The sequence below is a fragment of the Siphateles boraxobius genome, unplaced genomic scaffold (assembly GCF_051911475.1).
Source record: "Siphateles boraxobius isolate OS27281-9 unplaced genomic scaffold, OSU_SipBor_1 41, whole genome shotgun sequence".
Lineage (NCBI taxonomy): Eukaryota > Metazoa > Chordata > Actinopteri > Cypriniformes > Leuciscidae > Siphateles > Siphateles boraxobius.
The window spans coordinates 6,151,005-6,173,476 of NW_027509042.1; the positions used below are offsets into that span (position 1 = coordinate 6,151,005).

Here is a 22,472-nt window from a genome sequence, read left to right on the forward strand (position 1 = left end):
AATCCTCTCATTATAACAAACTAGGGCTGGGCGATAAATCGATTTGCTCGATTAACTCGAATGTGTAGTTTACGTCGACTTGTTTGAATGAAAATCGGTTTTCTCTTTAACATCCGCCGACGCTCCCCTCTGGGCTCCCAAACTATACACAAACAACATGGCAAATGAACAAGACACACCCGCCAAAAACATTTACAAACTGAATCCGCAGGGCTTCCAACTCTCACGGATTCACTATGAGACTCACGCAATTGTCGCTTTTTACACGCTCTCACGCCACACATCCATTTCCTCACGCAGAGAAAAATCGCAAAGCAAAGAGGACACTGACACCGACAAACAAGACAGAGAAGGTTATAATAGATATAAAACAAATTCTCAGCTCTCAGATTCTGTCAATTTAATTATGAAATTCAAACAATAAACACTGTTTTGGCGCTTGTAAATGTGACGTGACAGATCTCAGTTCAAGCGGCACGTGAACCGATCATCTGTTACTCTTTGCTACTAGTTTATAGTAAATAAAAATGAATGATCAGTTGGTAATTTGAAAGATACAGTTCAACTTACCGAAATGTAATAAAATCGATCGATCAATGTTTTTCAACCGCGGAAAGAGGTCCATAAAACAGCTGGAAAACAATATGTCATGTAACATTACATTTACCTCAGGAAAGCCATTTAATGACCAAAGCGAGTTAGTTGGACTTAAAAAAATTGCTAAAGTGAGGAGTATTTTGCTAAATATGATAACTATGATAACTAATTACATATTTATTATATTTTTACCTATATCATTCAAATATTATAACGTTGTTATTATAAAAAACGCATTATATTTAATTTGAGATGTTATTTTTAACCTTTAATAATAATACCAGCTGATAGGGCTCTGTATGTTTACAGCATTAGGTGAGATATTTTTTTGGGAGGAAAAATAACATAACACATTATTGTATCTACTGTACCTAATATTTATCCAAAGGAATTGATAATGAATCAAGATCAGAATCAAATCTCAAGAATTGAATTAAAGGGGCATTCAGCAGCTATTTCAACTTAATAAAACCGTTTAGAAATCATTTGGATGGTTTAATAACCTGTTCAGGTGAAAAAGGTGACTTTCCCCGCTCCCCTCAACGTTCCTAGGCATAAAACCAACCTTGCAACATGGGGACTAACGTCCCGGTACGTTGGAAATAGGAAGTCTTTTGAGAAGCGAGAACGAGCGAGAAACACAAACTGCTTTACGGCAATTCGACATAAACACACACGCCGCCCTCAATGTGTATTATGTATTACCCACCTCGGTAGACATACTCCAAACGATAAAGTTGGCCGGCTCTGATAATAACAACTGCACATGAGCAGCGGTAGAAAGGGGGAGAAGGGGGCCGCAAGTGAGTTTTCTTACGACATTGTTGTGAAATATACGCCCCACAGCTGTAGGGGGAGCTCGTTGAGACAATATGCGACAACAAAAGCGAAAATCAGCGAAGAAATAGCTAGAGTTGCCGAATGCCCCTTTAAAATTGTGAAATTTGTGTCAAGCAATAATAAAAACAGTAGCATACCAGTCATTGTACCATGTAAACATTCTGTTGTCACTAAACTTAGTACAATTCTGTTTAGTTACCAAATGTTTTGAAAATCACAATACACTTATTATGTTTTTTACATTTTATGTTATGTTACATTATGTTACATTTTCACTGTTTACAAAGGCAGGGCCTGCCATCTTGTCTTTTTGGCTTGTTGTTTCTGATTGCACTTTAACCCCAAGGGGGAAATCCAGATCAAATCCCAGAAGGGAAAATCAAAACAAAATAAAGTTAAAACTTGTTTTGAACAATTTCTTTGTCATCTACAGATAGATTTTAAGAAAGAAAAAAAATCAATTTAAATCAGAGATCAGATTTTTACTCGGTTCGAAACTGTTTGCCGTGAGAGCCAAATCGTAGCGCTGCCAGTCAAGACTAACCGATTCATGATTTATTAGCGATTTATTATAGAATGCAGAAGTCGGAAATTATAATTTTAGTACATTAGGCAGGCAATAATATATAATTATATATAGGCCTGTATATTAAAAAAAAGGCAGCGGGAATTCTCCCGGTGCTCCCAATCCGGGCCTGTCTTTAGCCTCACCATGGAGTTGGTTCACCCTCCGCCTATGATTATAGATCAGCTTGAACATCCTGCAAAATATCTACTTTTGTGCCTAGCTGAAGAAAGAAATGTATACAAGTTTGGTACAACATTAGGATGAGTAAATGTAGTCTGGGCTGAGAAACCGAAGGGTAAAAATAAAGTATTACTATAAATATAAAGATTACTACACTGCAGACACACACCTTTTTCAAAAGTGTTGAATGCTTCAGAGACTGAATCTCATTGTACAGTCTGTGCACACTTTCCACCTCTGTGTCACCATCTCCCTTGTGAATAAAGCGATCTGTGACTACACTATGCTCGAATAACACACTAAATAACACAAGATTTCCTCTGATATGATGTAATATGTCCTTGTTCTACTAAGTTTGGCTAATACTGTACATCACTCTGTGTGGCAATCCCTCTTTTTTTAAACCACTTTTCCATGTAACCCGTCCAGTTTCCAGATCGTATCTATGGGAGTTTGAGATCAGTTCTATTTACAGTTCCGAATGGAGTGCACTTGTTCTCAAAGGAAATTCTGAAATGCAACCAGGGAATCCAATTTTAATTTTGGTCAATCTGAGGCTGTGTTTAGACAGACACAAAGTTTGCAGCAAAGGGGATTGTGGGTGTAGGATATTCTTACCAGAACTAGTTTACTGTCACTAATTGTGTTTGTTTTACTGGAAGGTACCACTCGGATGCCCAGAGATGGGGAGGTTCCAGGAGTGGACTATAATTTCATCAGTGTGGGGGATTTTCGTATCCTGGAAGAGAGTGGATTACTGCTGGAGAGCGGAACATATGATGGTATAAAACACACTCTCTATACTGATATTCTTCACACAAATATCCCAAACCATGGACATGAATGTTACCTCAGATCATGTGTTGTAAAGATGCTAGTTGTTTTCCAAGTCTTCCTGGTAGACGATATACTGTAACGGGTGAATAATTCACATCAAACGCAGTTTTTTATTTAAAAGAACCAAAGCCTAAAATCTAAGCTTAACCAAAACTTAATCACTATTCTTATGCTGCAACATTTCTAGAAATGCACATTTAGTGTTAACATTTGACACATTTGTGTTTTTTGCCTGACTGAAGTAAACTTTGACACCAAAACCTCTAGGCATTCATTTTGTCCAAAAAGAATTTCATGATAGTGCAGCCTCAAAAATGTACTGTATGATGGATTTAGCCTCCAAATCTTACAGGCAGAGTCAGTGAGTCAGTTAGCACAGGTTTACACCATGCAAACAAGCTTTGCGGAGCTTGAGGAAAACTGCTGAAAAAGTACACATAAGGAAGACAAAAGTCCCAGTCTGTTCCCTGTAATGGCACTTTCCACAGATAGATATATACTGTATGTGTATGTATGTGTTAAAGGAGCTGTGAGTGTATGTGTGTGCATATACAGGTCCTTCTCAAAAAATTAGCATATTGTGATATGTTCATTATATGCAGTTCATTATTTTCCATAATGTAATGATAAAAATTAAACTTTCATATATTTTAGATTCATTGCACACCGACTGAAATATTTCAGGTCTTTTATTGTTTTAATACTGATGATTTTGGCATACAGCTCATGAAAACCCAAAATTCCTATCTCAAAAAATTAGCATATCATGAAAAGGGTCTCTAAACGAGCTATTAACCTAATCATCTGAATCAACTAATTAACTCTAAACACCTGCAAAAGATTCCTGAGGCTTTTTTTTCAAACTCCCAGCCTGTTTCATTACTCAAACCGCAATCATGGGTAAGACTGCCGACCTGACTGCTGTCCAGAAGGCCATCATTGACACCCTCAAGCAAGAGGGTAAGACACAGAAAGAAATTTCTGAACAAATAGGCTGTTCCCAGAGTGCTGTATCAAGGCACCTCAGTGGGAAGTCTGTGGGAAGGAAAAAGTGTGGCAAAAAACGCTGCACAACGAGAAGAGGTGACCGGACCCTGAGGAAGATTGTGGAGAAGGACCGATTACAGACCTTGGGGGACCTGCGGGAGCAGTGGACTGAGTCTGGAGTAGAAACATCCAGAGGCGTGTGCAGGAAATGGGCTACATTCCCCAGGTCAAGCCACTTTTGAACCAGAAACAGTGGCAGAAGCGCCTGACCTGGGCTACAGAGAAGCAGCACTGGACTGTTGCTCAGAGGTCCAAAGTACTTTTTTCGGATGAAAGCAAATTTTGCATGTCATTCGGAAATCAAGGTGCCAGAGTCTGGAGGAAGACTGGGGAGAAGGAAATGCCAAAATGCCTGAAGTCCAGTGTCAAGTACCCACAGTCAGTGATGGTCTGGGGTGCCATGTCAGCTGCTGGTGTTGGTCCACTGTGTTTTATCAAGGGCAGGATCAATGCAGCTAGCTATCAGGAGATTTTGGAGCACTTCATGCTTCCATCTGCTGAAAAGCTTTATGGAGATGAAGATTTAATTTTTCAGCACGACCTGGCACCTGCTCACAGTGCCAAAACCACTGGTAAATGGTTTACTGACCATGGTATTACTGTGCTCAATTGGCCTGCCATAGAGAATCTGTGGGATATTGTGAAGAGAAAGTTGAGAGACCCAAGACCCAACCCTCTGGATGAGCTTAAGGCCGCTATCAAGGTATCCTGGGCCTCCATAACACCTCAGCAGTGCCACAGGCTGATTGCCTCCATGCCATGCCGCATTGAAGCAGTCATTTCTGCAAAAGGATTCCCGACCAAGTATTGAGTGCATAACTGAACATAATTATTTGAAGGTTGACTTTTTTTGTATTAAAAACACTTATTTTAATGGTCGGATGAAATATGCTAATTTTTTGAGATAGGAATTTTGGGTTTTCATGAGCTGTATGCCAAAATCATCAGTATTAAAACAATAAAAGACCTGAAATATTTCAGTTGGTGTGCAATGAATCTAAAATATATGAAAGTTTAATTTTTATCATTACATTATGGAAAATAATTAACTTTATCACAATATGCTAATTGTTTGAGAAGGACCTCTATATATATATGCACACACATAGTATAATTTATTATATAAAAAATATTATATTTTGTTATATAATGAACAAATATTTTCATTTTTATTTTATGAATTGTTCAAAGAAGTAGACACACATACTACCATTCAGTTTGGCGTCAGATTGTTTTAATAATTAATACTTTTATTCAGAAAGGGTGCATTCATTTGATCAAAAGTGACAGTATAAAGACATTTCTAATGTTACAAAAGATTTATGTTTCAAATTTTCTATTCGTCAGAGAATCCTGAAAAAAATGCATCATTCTTTTAACATTGATAATAGTAAGAAATGTTTCTTGAGCACCAAATCAGCATATTAGAATGATTTCTGAAGAATCATGTGACACTGAAGACTGGAGTAATGATGCTGAAAATGTATCACAGGAATAAAATAAATTTTAAAATATATTAAAATCGAAAAAGTGTTCTTTTAAATTGTAATATTTCATAATATTGCTGTTTTTACTATATTCAAATAAATGCATGCCTTGGTGAGCATTAGAGCCATTTTTAAAGAACATTAAAAATCTTTTGAAAGGTACTATATTTAATTTTTTTTCAGAGGACTTTCTTTTTCCTTTTTCCCTAAAGAATAAAAGCAATGCGTGTTTGTCCTCCCCTCTGCGGTTTAGTTGGTTTGAATGTCTCTGTCCTGAGAGACAGATAGCGTGCCAGGCGAGTGCATTCACTGTGGCCCCATGTCGATAATGGGACCAGGGACTCATGCCAGGCAAAGCCTGCTGGGACAGGGAGCCATGCCAGTAAGAAATGTAATATGTGCTGTGCTTTCGAAGAGGGAGACTTTCTGATCTTCGGACACACACGCATGCATGAAAACACACATGCATACTCTAATCTCAGCAAACTGTTCCCCAAAGGAATAGTTCACCCTCAGTTACAATCAGGTTTTACAACATATTTACTTTAGAGCAAGAATGATATTTTACCTTTGATGCAGCTTTATATAGGTTTACAACATCTAATGTCTCAATGTGGTCATGCTTGAGCAATAGCAAACAGTTTCTATGCCTTTCAGATTCCCTCATTCCAGTAGTGTTGATAAATTTACAACCCTCAAGGCAGCTTTTAATGTAATCCTGTCTAAGCAAGCTTGGTTGAATTAAGAGTTGATCCTGATCAATAAAGATTTAGCACTCCTTGTAAACACACAGAAAATCTCAGTGGAGGCGATCTGTAAACATGAATAGGCTGTGGCACAATTCACTGTACTTATTGCCTGTTGAGTCACATGTCAACACCATTCTATTCCAATAAATAGATAGATGTTCTCTGCTCACATGGAGTAATGCTCATTGAAAGATCACATATATTGTGTCTGAATATACATGATAAAAATGTTGGATTAAGAAACTTAAGTCTATTTTTAGGGCAGATAAGTTGTTTATTGACAGTTATAGATGGGGAAAAAACATGTCTGGACACATTCAAAAATTACATTAAAATTAAACATTTTAAACAGTTTAAATATGCAAATAATGCAAACAATATTATTATTATATATTATATATACAATATTATTAAAATATAAATATTATTAATTTTCTTTATTCAAAGTATGTTTTTTATTTTGATTTATGGGGTGAAATAGGACATTTTTCTTAAATTAATTTGCAAAAAAATTGTATACATTCATAAAATGTTTGCAGTATGGTTGCTACTTTGGTCCACTTAAAGCCTATTAAAAAAGCCTATAAAACTCTGTTATCTGTCCATATCTATCTATTTTGATATTATAGCTGCACTTTATGTGCACCAAAATATTTTTGAGATCATTAAGAGAACGCTGGGACAACGTTCACCTCGTTCTCAGATTATTTGGCTCTCTGCAGATTACTGGCGACAGATGACGCTGTAAATCTGCTCAGATACTGAGAGTAGCACAGACCTTTATGATTCTGTCATGGTTAGCTGAGTGCATGGGGTGATTAATCAGGGTTACAGCTAGGGGTGGGCGATATGGCAATCACTATTTTTTCAGGCAGAATGACAATCCAAAATCTTATCACGATTCTTTTTAATGTTGGATTTTAAGACTTTTTTGCAAAGCACTGAGCAATGCAGCCAAACTAATTTCCCTATTTGAAAAAATGTAACCTTACAAGGTAACAAAAGAAAAAAAGAAATACAATGACAGACCATAGACTGAAGTAGGGGTGAGCACCTTATTTCACTTTATTTTATTTCATTATTTGATCTTTTTTTATTAAAAATAAGAATAAAGATGCAAATGGCAAATAATATTACAAATACAATATAAGGTACAAATTAAATAAACAGTGCTTTATTTTTTTCTGCTCCAGTAGGTGTATTTAACAGTAACATGCAAGTAAGAAATTGAATACATGTAAAAAATAAAACACTACATATACACTGTATAAATTACACTGATTCTTATTAAAGCCCATGAAGTTATTCAGTCAAGAGCAGTGAGTAATTTTCTCTTTGCAATTTGTTTGATTAACATAAATGACATAGATGGCAGTAGCTTTATTAGACTGCTGTCACTTTAAGACCGAATGTACGGATCTAATATACTGACACGCATCCGAATTGTTTACGTTTACTTACGATATAAATGTATTTATGTAATTTATTGTGGTGTGAGGAGAACAGGCCAGGTGTGTTGATGAGAGACCAGTGTTAGTTCTAGTGTTAACACTATGCTCAGATCACAATATTGTACAGATTATTAACATGTATCAGGCAATAGCAAAGCTAGTATTTGGACCCTTACCTGCATGTGTTGTGTCAGCCATTAGGAGACAGTTTTCCAGAGGTAGTGGGGCTTTATAAAGGCTTTGAATGGCCCCATTTTGGTGACGATGAATAAAAAAAAATCACAATCACAATTGTCTTAACATTAAAAACATTAAAAGTTAAAGGGGTTTTGTACAGATTGAAAATGAATTATATAACTATTTATGATAATAATAAGTTTCGGCTGCAGACTAATAACAAACACAAATGCATTACATTAAAAGTTTATGTACACTAAGTGATCTCTTACTGATCCGTGACTATCACGTTTCCCACCGGCGGCCACAACAAATGCCGACGACGGACCGGGCGGACCCGATGAAGGAGCTACACACTGGGGGAGGAGTTAGGATTAGGGTTGGGGTTAAAATTAGTCAGTCAGGTACTGATTTCAACGAGGGGGGTAATAATTTGGCATAACACAGGCAAATGACTCCATCTGGCGACGTAATGTGACGCGATGTTGAAAAAAAAAGTGTTTTTTTTAACAGTCAAGGAAACTGTCACGTTTCCTACTAAATTTGTGCCCTTATGTCTTGCAAAACAATTTTAAATCCTGCATTAAGTTTTCATATGGTATTTTCATACAAGGTTATATATTACCTGTACATAACCTGTATATGACCTGCACTGTGCCCTTTAAGTAGCCTACTTACGTGGTTTGACAGGTTTTTAGTTTGCTCACGTTTCGGGTATAAACGTTCAGATTATGACAGAACAGCGTGCAAATAAAAGTTTAACTGGCAAGACTTTAACACTCATGCAAATAATAAACTTTTGTGATGGCGAAGATTTGCAATGTCTTGTGAGTGCAACCCTACCGCTGCGTTACTAAACGTGATATGAATGAATGTTACATTGTACAGTATATTGGGATGGTGGTGCCAGAGCTGCAACAGATGAATGTGCGCTGTAACATAATACTATGATCTCTCTTCAAACGCAGATCGTGGAGACAATTTAATCGTTCAGGATCTGAAATCGTCATATCCCTACAGCATAACGCAGCCTAGCATTTATTTCAAACCATGTTAAATAGGTTTCAGTTTTCCAATTGGGAAGTCTGACATCAAGCAGTCTATTTGAGTTTTATTAGTCCAATTATTCCAAATATTCCAAGTCGTATGTAATGTGCCATTAACATCTAGTGCTGTTGTAGTCAGACCAAGACCAGTGTGTGTTGAGACCAAGACAAGATCAAGACTTTGAGGGGTTGAGACCGAGACTGGCCTTGAGTTCTACAACACTATTAGCATCACATCTATTCTCGCATTGAAATGTTTGGAATTTTTTTTGTTTTTTAAAAGAAGTCTCTTATATTCATCACCAAGGCTGCATTTATTCTATCACGATTCAGTAAAAACTGTAATATTGTGAAATATGATTACAATTTGATATAATTGTTCTCTGTTTGAATATATTTAAAAAAGTAATTTTTTCTTGTGATGGCAAAGCTGAATTTTCAGCAGCCATTACTTCAGACTAGGGCTGGGGATCGATTCAGATGTTCCAATTTGATTCGATTTCGAATGCAAGCTCTCAATTCGATTCGATTTCGATTTTTGATTCGATTTTGGTTCTAAATTTGATTTTCGATTTCGATTCCGTATTCAACTCTCAATTCGACTCAGTAAATATAGATCTAATACAAATCCCATATTTATAAAAAAGAACAGTGAACATAAGTTTACAAGTGGTTCATTAATAAAAATAAATTAAGAGCTACAAACCTGTGTATTACACTTTTTATTTTAGGTACACTTGGGTACATTAAAACAGAACCCAACTCTATATTTCAAATGCATACAATGAATAGACAGGATTTTGATGCAAGATGAAAAATTTATGCTGAAGTCTGAACAGTCGCATGCCTTGATCAAACAGGATCAGGTTATTTTATGTTTAAGATAAAAAAAACATAAAATCTCACAGCATTAGCTGTAACATGGAGGCTGCAAGCCTATGAACAGTGTATGAAAACTAATACTGGCTTTGGGTGATAGATAAATAAATATGGGAAAAAAAATTGATTTTTGGCCTTTGAGAATCGATTTTGAATCGACCACATTTTAAAAAACAATTAATCTAAAAATCGATTAATCAAAAAAAAATTTTTTTTCCCAGCCCTACTACCTTCAGACATCATTCAAATGTTGGTGCTCAAGAAACATTTCTTGTTATTATGTTGAAAACAGTTTTTGCTGCTTGATATTTTTGTGTAAAATTGTGATATATGCTACTGTTAAAAAAAGTTTGGGGTAAGTATGATAAAAAAAAGAGGGTTGCTTGCCCAAAGTTGTTGGTTGATTTAAATGTTGTTCAGGCAACCTTCCTGTCTAATTGTGCTGTAAACCATAATAAGCTGCAAACTGGACAGGAATTTATCCTGATTTTAAAATGTGTCTCTCAGTGAGACTATAGTCTTGGTAACATGCTGTTTTCGCATGATGACGCACATAATATATAACAAATGTTGTGGTAGCAGCACAAACACTTTTCTTACACTGTGGCACTGGAAAGAAGGAGATCCATTTGTATAATGAAGAGAGACAGAGAGGGAAGGAGTGAAGGGTATTCATCACTGCATATTCATGAGAGGTGAGCGAAGTTGTCAACAGTAGTTAATTGCTTGTGAAAAATCCTATTCCCACATGGTTTCAGTTTCTATTTGCTAATTAAACTCTTTAGAATTTACAATCTAAAAAAAAGAGGATTAATCTTTCGACTGTTTACAAGGATTATATTTACATTGGCAAAAGATGAAAATGTGACCTTAAAAAGCTGTTTTTCTTTTTCTTAAACAGACGCTAATGATTTCTAGGGGCAGCATATTTATTTTCAGGATGAAGGGAGCGAAGAAACAAAACAACAAATTTGGATAATTTAAATTAATCTGTGTATAATTGGTGAAGGTTGAATGGTTGATTTGAAAAGACGCCTTTCCATTGACTGAATCTAATCATACTGAGAGTGATTTCTTTAGTCTTACATCAAGAGGGAATGATGAAGCACAACCCTTCAACCCCACACCCCACACCCCACACACACATGCATTGACATGTACCATCAAATTAGTAATTAATTTAAATGCATTATGCTGCTCCACTGATTGGCTGTATCATTGTTTCTGATGCATATTAATGAACTGAATTTTGCATGAGATGATAGTGGGAAAAGTTTCATTACTGAATCCAGTGGTGAGTGTAATTACTTTCAAGGCACCACTGAATGGAAAGTATAACATTTCACACTGCATATTAGATAGTCGACACCTAGATCTACATTTTTTGAGAAAACTGGAACTGAGGAAGAAAGCGGAGGTAGCGATAAAGAAGCAGATTTGCATGTAGCTCCTGTCCCAGTGTTACCAAATCAGCTGTTTCATCAAACTAAAGTATTTGTGGCTTTATAAATCAAAGCTTATGTAGCAAAAATGTTACACAAACCCTCACAAGTATCTATTTTTATGACTTTTTTAAAGATGTCATGAATCAAAATAAGTTCTTTATTTCTCCAGGTAACTTCTATGGCACACCCAAACCTCCTGCGGAGCCAAACTTGGTTCAGCCTGACCTCGTTGACCAGGTTCTGTTTGAGGAGGATTATGGCTCCGAAGTCCAACGAAAGCGAACCACCTCTGTCAGTAAGATGGACCGCAAAGACAGCGTGGTCCCTGAGGAGGAAGAGGATGAGGAACGGCCACAGCTCCCAAATGGCATCCCAGGTCAGTGGATGAACTTTAATGTGTGTGTGCTTGTGTTAACCACAATCTGTATGACTGCAGAGATAGATTTTGGTCTAAAAATTAGTCACCCATAGTGACACAGATTGTGCAAAAAACGTACAATATACATCTTAGGACTTCGGCCCAGTGTTATTTTAGTAGTATTTATATAGTATTGTATTATTTTTTCAAATTTTGAATTAGCTTTTGTTTTTCTATGTTCAGTTTTTATTTCAATTGTAGTTTAAGATTTGGTAATTTTTCTATATGCTTTTACCTTTTTTATTTTTTTATATATTTCTATTTAGCTATTTATTTCTATTTATTTTTATTTTTATTTTTAATAATTTCAGTGCTTTAACTTAAACATTTATTTTTGATTTTCCTCTAATATTAATATTGTATTTTACTATCAGTTCTTTATTTAAAGTAGTCATACTGCAGGATTGTGACGCAAAATATGTGTCAGAAATTAAGATTCATCGCAAAGGCGATTGGCTATCGGGGAGCATGTCAAATGAAGTGATCAAAGACTGCAGATTTTGCCCTACAAGAAAGATATCTTTAATATTCCTGAAATTTGTCTCAGACAGCAAATCTTTTCCAAACTTGCTGTGTGCTTGAGGCTTTAACCTGCAGTCTGCTTAACTCATGTGCAAATGATCAGTCTCAGGCCTTAAATGATCTCTCAGAGAAGATTCTTGTCCTTTACTCAAGGAGAACTCAGCACAGAGAGGCAAGCTTTGCTTAAAAAAGAGCAAAACCCTCCGCTCACATGCTCTCATTAGTTCACCTTATAACCTTATAATCCTTTTGAGATCAGCGGTTGTGCATTCAAGGCTCGAGGCCTGAAATTTATGCTCTATTTGTATACTGGAGTAATTCAGTTGCATTTGGTAAGCGAGTCATTGCTCCACTGCTTGCTTAATGCGTGAATGATTCATGTCCATGACCCTGGTGTGGATCTGCCTTAAACATAAATGAGTTTTTTAGACGTTTACAGGGCTTTAACTTTTAACCCTTGCTTTTGACTTTATACAGTATAAGCCACAAATGTCCCCAGGAGGAACCAAGCTTATACCCTCAGGTTTTTTTTTGCCTTAAATTATGTTCTTATACTATTCTTCTGTTGTGTATATCGGTTTGTATACAAAATGTGTGTTATATAAAGGTGTATAAACTGATTTAAACTTTCAGGCCTTGAGTTTCACCAACATAAAGTACCATGGCAATTAATTTATAAAATTACTATTGTATTTCAATCTAATACGATGGAACCTCTTCAGTACCCTTGTTTAATCTTTCCGTAAATATATGGTTGCCTTCTCTTAGCCTCATTGACACAGTTGTTGTCTCCTGCTATTAATTAAAAGCTGTTGTGTTTGTATAGCTATGTTTGACTGCTGGGACTGGTGAGGTCTTTCCCCCCCCCAGCATTGGTATAAGCCAGTGAAGAGGGAATTGTTGTTGAATATTCACTGAAGTAAGTAGTCCCTTGGCTCATGTTAAAAGAGTCATTTAATGGGGAGTGTCCTTGCTGCAGAATAGTGTCATATTTGCTTTAAAGGCTTTCTGCCACTTCAAGTGTGTTTAAAGAGAGAGAAAATGGCAGTGAATTAGTTATCATGCATGCACACACATACTTACTGCTTTTACATACAAACACAGAGAGCTGATGTTACCACAGGCATTTCTTCCTATACTGTAGATTTCTTTTAAACTCTTGTCATATTACTGCATAAAATGATGTACATTTAGTCAATTTTCAGATTTTGAAGGATGTGTAAATCTATGCAGAATCCATCAGATGTGTAATGAATCAGAATCAGATCTAAATTAGTAATGCGTGGTAAGATACCTTAAATCCTATTGCATGCTAATAACCAAGTCAAATGTTATTTTTATTGCACTTTTCACAATACTGTTTTAAAGCCACTTTACAGAAAAGTGTGATGTTAATGTTTGTAATATCTTAATATTTTCATGCCTTTCCACATTTTGCAGATTAGAGCTGGGAAATAATATAGTTTACATTTTGTGACGATAAAAGCAATCAAGCAGTTGAGATACATATGCTATAGTGTATATTGCCCTACCTGAGTATTGTATGCATGTGGAAGTTTGACGTGCTTATTATACATACAACTTTATAAATAGAGCTGGACAATAACAAAGTTGCATTTAGCAACAAAATAAAATCAGGCAGTTGAGATTTTCTATAGTATACAGTGTATTGCTTTACGTGAGTGTACTGTATGTATGCGGATATAGTTGGACACAATAGGAGCCTTTGCAATGTTTTTAGCATGAAACGAGCCTCGCAACAGAAGGGGCCTCCACTTGTGCTCGAAAAAGAGCCCTGCCCCTCCATGTCTATGAATGACCCAACTACTCACTCATAAAGACACCTGCTTTGTACCTGAATGAATCATCCGTTTTAAACGAATTGTTTGACTGAATGATTCAATGACTCACGCGTTAAGACAATGATTTTGCAGTTTCAGTTTCATATTCAAAGTATCTTTTCAATTTAGATGAGGGGCTGAGAGAGTGACGGAAACTGAATGTTGTTCAATATATATATATTTATATATATACAATTTTATATAAAGAGCTGTGCGATAATAGAGTTTACATTTTGTGAAGATATAAACAATCACAAAGCCGATTGTTTTGTTTATATTGCTATATATATTGCTTTACACGAGTATACTGTATGTATGCAGATTAAGTAGGATGTACAATATATATAACTTTCAAACTATTAATATAGTTACATTTTTTTGATGATATAAGAATCAGGCAGTTTGAGGTTTACGATTTTATATATATATATATATATATATATATATATATATATATATATGTGTGTGTGTGTGTGTGTGTGTGTCTATATATATGCAAATTTGATACAAAAATGAAAACTCAAAAAATATTTATGTATAATTATTTTGTATTAATAATATTTTAACTATATCAATAATTTGTGGTTATATATTTTTCTGCTATGTACCTGCAACAGGAAAAGGTCTTGTTTGCACACCATCCTACTTTGACATGCAAAATATCACCCGACTTAGTTTTGCATTATATTTTTTTGTCGTCTTTCCTTCTGTAGGGAGGACAGAGGAGTGGAGGAAAGCTGTGCCCAGCTACACTCAGTCCAGTGGTGGAGGCAGTGGGACACTGGAGCTCCGCACCTGGAGCTCTTTACCCAGAGACGACAGCCTGGAGCCCCTGCCCTACAACTGGGAAATGGCCTACACAGAGACGGGCATGGTTTACTTCATAGAGTGAGTGTGTGGCCATAAGAGGAGAGATTTAGCCTTTATGACTTTATAACTGCATGAGGTCTGTTGCTGTCACCTTCTGGTTTACCGCATTCATAAATAATAAGACTGTTCATAGCATTGAGAAAATTGTATTTGAAAGGTGAATTTCAACGTTCAGTTACGTGATACTATTCGTGAGATTTGAGAGTAATTTTCAGTAATAATTTTTAATTATAAGAATAAAATATTTCATGTTATTGAAAAAATCAATTTATATATTCTGTAAATGATAAATAATATTAATAATATCCATTATAGACTTCCTTTTGGATACTTTGAACCAAATGTCTGTCTACCCTTGAACCGAATGTTTACCTTGAAGTGTTGATGTTTTTTTTTTATTGTTACCACATTGCTTAATGCCGTCTGATTTGACACACTGTATATCACAGGATATTGTTTTCTGTGTTTATTATTGTTTTCATGCCACTGAATGTCAAATGGGATTTGATGCACTATACACAATACCACAGGATATACTTTTATTTGTTTTTGTGTTTTGTTATTTATAATGCCACTGTAGTATTACTGCAGAGTGTTTTCATCTTTATTTTATTTTTGCCGGAGGCTCTTGAAGAGATATTTTGATGCAGTAGTAGTATGCAAAGACATTATATGTAAATTGTATATTTCTACAAAGGTTTTATTTACTGTTTTTAAATTTTCTGCCCAATATTCCCTTTTTTACGCAGGAATATTTATTAGCAAGCAACGCATTTTCCCCTCCATAGCACTGCTGTCAAGATTCTTTTCAGGTCGAATCTCAAACTTCATCAACATAGTATTCCAATTTCTATTTTCACAAACAGCATACTTTATCACTTTCTCTCCCCGTCTTGCTGATATCTGATGTTTTTCTCACTTTTCTCAAAGTAGTGTTGCTTTTAAAAGTCAAGAGCAGAGCTGTCAGAACAGAATAAATATAGCTTGCAGTGTGGCCTAGATGCTCTTTAAAGAACAGAGTCAAAGTTCTGTTTCTGTGTGTGCGTTTGGGGTCGCAATCATAAATATTTTAGCGGTTCCAAACATTTTCCAGTTCAGTTTATAAGACTCATAACTACAGTCCATTAAAAATCTCACACTCTTTGACCTGCCACGACTTTGTAATGCGACTTTCTTTGATGCATCACATTAGCCCAAATCAGCAGTTCTCAAACTTTTAAGTTAATGCAATGAGAAAAATAGACCTAAATAATACAATTATTGATAAAAAGCACTAACATTGAATTAATCGACTAATTGATCTATTCATAACAATGAATTAACTAATTATGATAGCATACATTTTAAAATATAGTATTTCTGCGGTTTCGATTTAATAACGTAACTCATTTGCATCAGTGAACATTCGATGCTAGCGATTAATCAGTTCATGAAGGTTCATTAGCTGAAAGTAGCAGCCTACTTTATTTTAATAAACAAAACAAAAGAACAAAACAGTCTAGCAAAATTTTGGTGAGTTGGGGTGTTAGGTTGTAATTTGAGTTATATTTACAGGTATTTTAGCTAATTACATTTTTTTGTTTGTTTCATAGCCACAACACAAAGTCGACTACGTGGTTGGACCCCCGGCTGGTCAAAAAAGCTAAGCTCCCTGAAAAGTGTGAGGATGGAGGTGAATCATTGCATCTACACATTTACACATGAAGCTCCTGTATGACAGATACATGCATATGCAAATAGAAATTCAATTGCATTCTATCAGATGTGTGCAGCCTTCCACATTCACATGCCGGCACACATAGCAGAGGGCATGATTGCATAACCTCATCTGAATGCATTCACTTCCTCTTGTCTTTTCACATGCACACATAAGCACACATGATGTCTAACAAAATGTAGCCGCTCTTTTAAGCGAGTTTTATAGTCCTGTGCTATATGCTCACTGGTGCACAATACTTTTCTTTGAGTGTGTGTGAAGCTCTCTGTAGCGTGAACAGCTTTTTTTTTTCTCCTCATTAGTTCATTTGGGCATAATGTACGTACAGCAGAGGGGATACACACACACGCACACACACACACACACACACACACACACACACACACACACACACACACACACACACACACACACACACACACACACACACACACACACACACACACACACAAACACACACACACACACACACACACACATTTCATTTATGAATGTTTTCAGTCATTTTTATTTATTTAATTATCCCCACCTCCCCCCTCAAAAGTCAATATACTATAATGTTAGTTAACGTGACATTTTTGCACTAAACAAAAATAGTCATTTATTTACTTTTAGGTAAAAACACCGTAGCTTTGTTATGATTGGCTAACCTATGAAAGTTCAGAGTATTTTTACATTCAAAAGACCAAGGAAATTTGATTCTTCATGATATGACCCCTTTAAAATGCTGCATGCTGTTATTAATGATGTAGTGGCAGCCAGAAGCGTGCGTTTGTGTGGATTTGCATATAAACACAATCCTCTTATTCCTTCATCATCAGAACTTCCGTACGGATGGGAGGAGATTGATGACCCGCAGTACGGCACGTACTACGTTGAGTAAGTGTTATGATATGATTGTATTTTTTTGAATGCTTATTAAAGTATAGGTTAGCGATGTACTTACAAAGTTTCCCTGGTCTTCCTCAGTCACGTAAACCAGAGAACCCAGTTCGAAAATCCGGTTCTGGAGGCCAAGAGGAAACTGGGTTTGGACACTGCAGTCGCAACCCAGACCCAGCAGAGGGCAGCACCTCCTCCAGGTACAAGCGCACACCTCCCCATCTGTGAATTTTAACTGAGTTTATGAGTGTAAAGGAAACAGCAAAGACACTCAGCATGTTCGAATTTCCCGACAGCAGCCCGGAGACAAACACACGGGCTGCTCACTGTTTGAATGATTGTGTATATGAGGGAAAGAGGACAGAAAGATAAGATTAAAGAACAGTGAGTCATCTGCCATTCTCAATATGATTAATTAAAGATTCTTCCATTACACTGGATGCATTATAGATGTGTTTGAGCATGTGCGCAAAAAAAAAAACCTGAGGAGGAGAGAGTGCTGTTTTAGGGTGAATGAATGGGGATATAAATGTTATAGAGATTGCTTTGCAGCACATCACAGGCTGCATTAACATAAAAGAGAACATTAGAGCATCCATCACGCATTCACATTGCCTCTCTTTGATCAGTCCCTCTCTAAAACATGGCTTTACTGCTTCATATTCATTCTGAATTTCTGGAAACAGGGACTACTGTCCATTCGGGCCAGTAAATCCATATCTACTGAAGTGAACTGTGGTTATCGAAGCAAAGATGACAGTAACAGCAGGGAAAAGGATGACACATGAGTCTGAGGGCCTTGATTGGATGGAGCCTAGTGTAAAATAGACCCTCTATTCAGTCATTATGGGTTGAGGGAAGGACAAGGGAAAGCACATTTTCTTTTACTTCACTGAAACGGTCAGTTACCATGGCAGTGGAGAGACAAGTTTTATTGCATTTGATAAAAAAAACGCCAATCAAGTGTCATCTACAGATACATGATGCTAGAGCTTTCTCAGAAATATGTTCACCAACATGATTTTAGTGGATGTATAAACTCAGTTATCCCTCACATCCAAAAAGTGTTTTATCAATTTTGAATAGTATATTTATTTTTTTACCGTTAAAAACCTTTTGCAAATGTTGTGACGTTCCTAATTTTTTACAGTTTCTAAATATTACCATAGTATTTATTATATTACAGTACCGTTCAAAAGTTTGGGGTCAGTTATCTTTATTCAAAAATTAATAGATTTATTCAGCAAGGATACATTAAATTGATCAAAAATGACAGTGCAGAAATTTATGATTTTATAAAATATTTCCATTTCAAATAAATGCTGTTTCTATTTATCAAAGAATCCTTGAAAATACGGTTTCCACAAATCTATTAAGCAGCACAGCTGTTTTTAACATTGATAATAATAAGAAATGTTTCTTGAGCATCAAATCAGCATATTAGAATTATTTCTGAAGGACCATGTGACACTGAAGACTGGATTAAGAATGCTGAAAATTAAATAAATTACATTTAAAAATAAATTAAAATAGAATATATATAATGTATTATATATAATAATATTTCACAATATTAATGTTTTACTGTATTTTTTGAAAAAGAAATGCAGCCTTGGTGAGCAGAAGAGACTTCTTTCATAAACAATAGAAAAACTTACTGATCCCTAACTTTTGAGTGGTAGTATGAATAAAATAAATATACATTATTTGTGATTTATATGTATTTTATATAACCTATTTAATTATTATACTAATATTTAGAATGTTAAAACAAAAATATTCATATCATAACACTGATTGTTTTATTATTAATACATAATAATACATATTCATATATTTTCATATTCTATTAATATAACGATTAAGCCAAGCGGACTAACAATAGGTTGCAGTTACAATAGGTGGCACTAACCGACAACTAAAGTTACTTTTGATTAAGGGATGTGGCATGCTCAACTCTTTCAACAGTACTACACCCCCCCCCCCCCCCACACACACACACAATCATCATTTCCTCTCTTTTCTCTAATCTGTCCTGTCAAAATGGCTAAATCAATGTTTTGATTGGCCTTCCTCCCAGTAATAGAGATTCTCAGCTGTCATTACAGCACATGCAGTCAAAGCACACATGTACATTCTCTCTCATGACACATACACACACACACACACACAACCCAAGCTTCTTTTTGCTCAGTATGATTCTTCTTTTATTTTTCAGCGATATAATATCTCATCAAAACAGTGTGATGCTCACTGTCTTCTAAACTTCACTGGTGACTTGGCAAACTGTTTCTATCTTTCCTGAAAGGAAGTACAAAACATGTGCGTCAGCGCAGTCATGGGAGTAAAACACAAACAGTTTCCCCTATAACTTTCGCTTACAGCAGTGGAACATTAGCTAGAAAACTCCACACCCTAGTGATGAAAGTTTATGAAGGTTATCCAATGCACTCCCTCAGTAAGAGTACTTGAGGTTGAGTCGCTAATGGTAAATGTTCCTGTCTACGCTGTCAAAGAGAGAGTTGTTAATGGTTATGTTTACTACGCCAGATGTTTGGAATGATTTGCTGTTTAAATTACATATCAGTCATACATAGGAGATTCTTGCTCAAATAAATGATGGTTTCATGGAATCTATCTATCTATCTATCTATCTATCTATCTATCTATCTATCTATCTATCTATCTATCTATCTATCTATCTATCTATCTGTCTGTCTGTCTGTCTGTCTGTCTGTCTGTCTGTCTGTCTGTCTGTCTGTCTGTCTGTCTGTCTGTCTGTCTGTCTGTCTGTCTGTCTGTCTAGAAATTTCACAAAGTTTTTTGCAAATTATCTAGTGGCACTTAAAATTTGCTGCACATGAAGCAGTACCGTGGAAAGGCAAATGAATCATCTCAACCATTTCCTTATTTTTTTGAGGAATCCACCTATTTTTAGGAAACCACTAGATAAAAAACACCAAGATGCACATAAAATGTAAAAATGCATATAAAAGCGTATGCGTTTAATTGAGGCAAATAAGTTATATAAATCCTAATTACATTTGAATTAAGGTTCATTTTTTAACCCTGTTACCCATTTATATAGTGTCTTTCATTTTCTAAAACAAAATCTACAATTTATATACAAAAGTGCAAACCTCATATAAAATTGATAGAAAATAAAACCATTTAATTTGACCTCCTGAGGTTAATGGTCCATTAGGCATCTCTTTTCTATTTGTTCAAAAAGATAAAAGTCTAATTTATGTTTCAGGTCTGTTTTTTTTACCATATTAGTGAAAGTATCCCATAATGGGCTTTGGTTACTGATATTAGGAAAATAATAGAAAAAAGTAAATGTGTGCGTTTTGTTTGTGGACTTCACACATTATTTATGGATCTGTCATACATTTTGAAAACATGTTTAACAGCATTTCATGTGGTGTATTTGTTGCTTGTATATATCAAACACATCTACTATATCAATGTCTAGTTGTTTACAGTTTCGTCTTTGTTCATATTTGATGTGAAGTCATCACAGATGTTCTTCTACTCTTCTGTCTCTGTAGGTGGAGCGGCTGGTACGCCTGGATTCACGCGGGACCCCACCCAGCTGAAGGGGGAGCTGTATCACACGGCTCTCAGGAAGAGCCAGCAGGGGTTTGGTTTCACCATCATTGGTGGAGACCGACCTGATGAGTTCCTGCAGGTGAAGAACGTTCTCTCTGATGGCCCCGCCGCACAGGACAACAAGATGGCCTCTGGTGAGTGATGCCTAGTTTGGTAAAAGGTGTTTAGGGAAACATCCACAATTCACATTATGGATTATTAGAAAGTTAACCTATGTGTGACTTAATTATAATTGTTAAACTGGGCCAGGAGAAGTATGTTCACAATAAAGAGCTACACCGTTTACCTTCAATGATGGCTTTATTTACTCACCTTCATATTGCTCCAAAACCATATGATATTATTTTTTTGTAATATAAAAAGTTTGATATTTTGAAGAATCTTTTTTCTATAACAGTCTTGTTTTTAGTATTATTTATATGATATCATATTTTTATGAATATTTTGAATTAGCTTTTAGTTTTATATTTTCAGTTTTAATTGTAATTTTAGTGTAACTTTTGGTAATTTTGTCATGTGCTTTTGTCAGTTTTATAGTTTTATTTTCCAATATTACTGTAGGTTGGCTATAGTTTATTTATTTCTAATTAGCAATTTTAGTGCTTCAACTTATTTCAGTTAGTTGCCAATGCAACTTTCCTGACTTTTGTTTAGTTTAAATTTTTTCATCTAATATTTATATATTTCTATAGAAAATATATACATATTTAAATTTAGTTTTAGTTAAAGAAAAACACTTGGTTACATATAGCAACAGTTCATTGTGATCACAGTGGTAAGATCCCAAAAACCTTTATAAAAGTATGCTGACTCCACATGATAACCAAAACAGTCTGAAATTTACGTCCTTATTCACTCATAATATTAAATTCCAGTGAGCTGTTATCTAGAGAACTACTGTGGATCATTGAGTCCATGAGTGAAAAAAAGAAAAAGTCTGATTCATGAACTGGATCTGCTGATTCATTGAAAATAAACCAATTGAATAGAATAATTCATTCACTGATCCCATTCTAAAAAACCTGGAATATGCCACATAAGTCACACAGACTGCTTGGTGTGTCTGTCATTTTTGTAGCTTATCAGATGTGTAAATAAAAAAGATCTGTTTGAAAAAAATCATCAAAGATTCATAGAGAAATATACAGGTTTGGAACAACATAAGGCTGAATAAATAATGAAAGAATTTTCAATTTTCGAACTATTTCTTTTATCTATTATCTTTCAAAAGCACAAATGTATTAGAAAAGGTGTTCATCCACTTTGTAATGATTCTTTTCTTCAGTTCTTTCTTTACTCATTCCCAT

At 35.4% G+C, this 22,472-nt stretch overlaps 1 protein-coding gene across 6 annotated transcripts in view; it reads left to right on the plus strand.

Annotated features, from left to right (window-relative positions):
- magi3b (membrane associated guanylate kinase, WW and PDZ domain containing 3b) overlaps window positions 1-22,472 on the plus strand; it is a 158,580-nt gene that overhangs the window by 118,117 nt on the left and 17,991 nt on the right. For all 6 annotated transcript variants that reach the window (XM_077198013.1, XM_077198014.1, XM_077198017.1 and 3 more), the window contains 7 exons: window positions 2,848-2,967; window positions 11,473-11,679; window positions 14,798-14,972; window positions 16,547-16,626; window positions 17,493-17,550; window positions 17,641-17,753; window positions 21,105-21,299. In XM_077198013.1, the coding sequence (XP_077054128.1) occupies window positions 2,848-2,967; window positions 11,473-11,679; window positions 14,798-14,972; window positions 16,547-16,626; window positions 17,493-17,550; window positions 17,641-17,753; window positions 21,105-21,299 (948 nt within the window). The remainder of the gene's footprint in view (window positions 1-2,847; window positions 2,968-11,472; window positions 11,680-14,797; window positions 14,973-16,546; window positions 16,627-17,492; window positions 17,551-17,640; window positions 17,754-21,104; window positions 21,300-22,472) is intronic.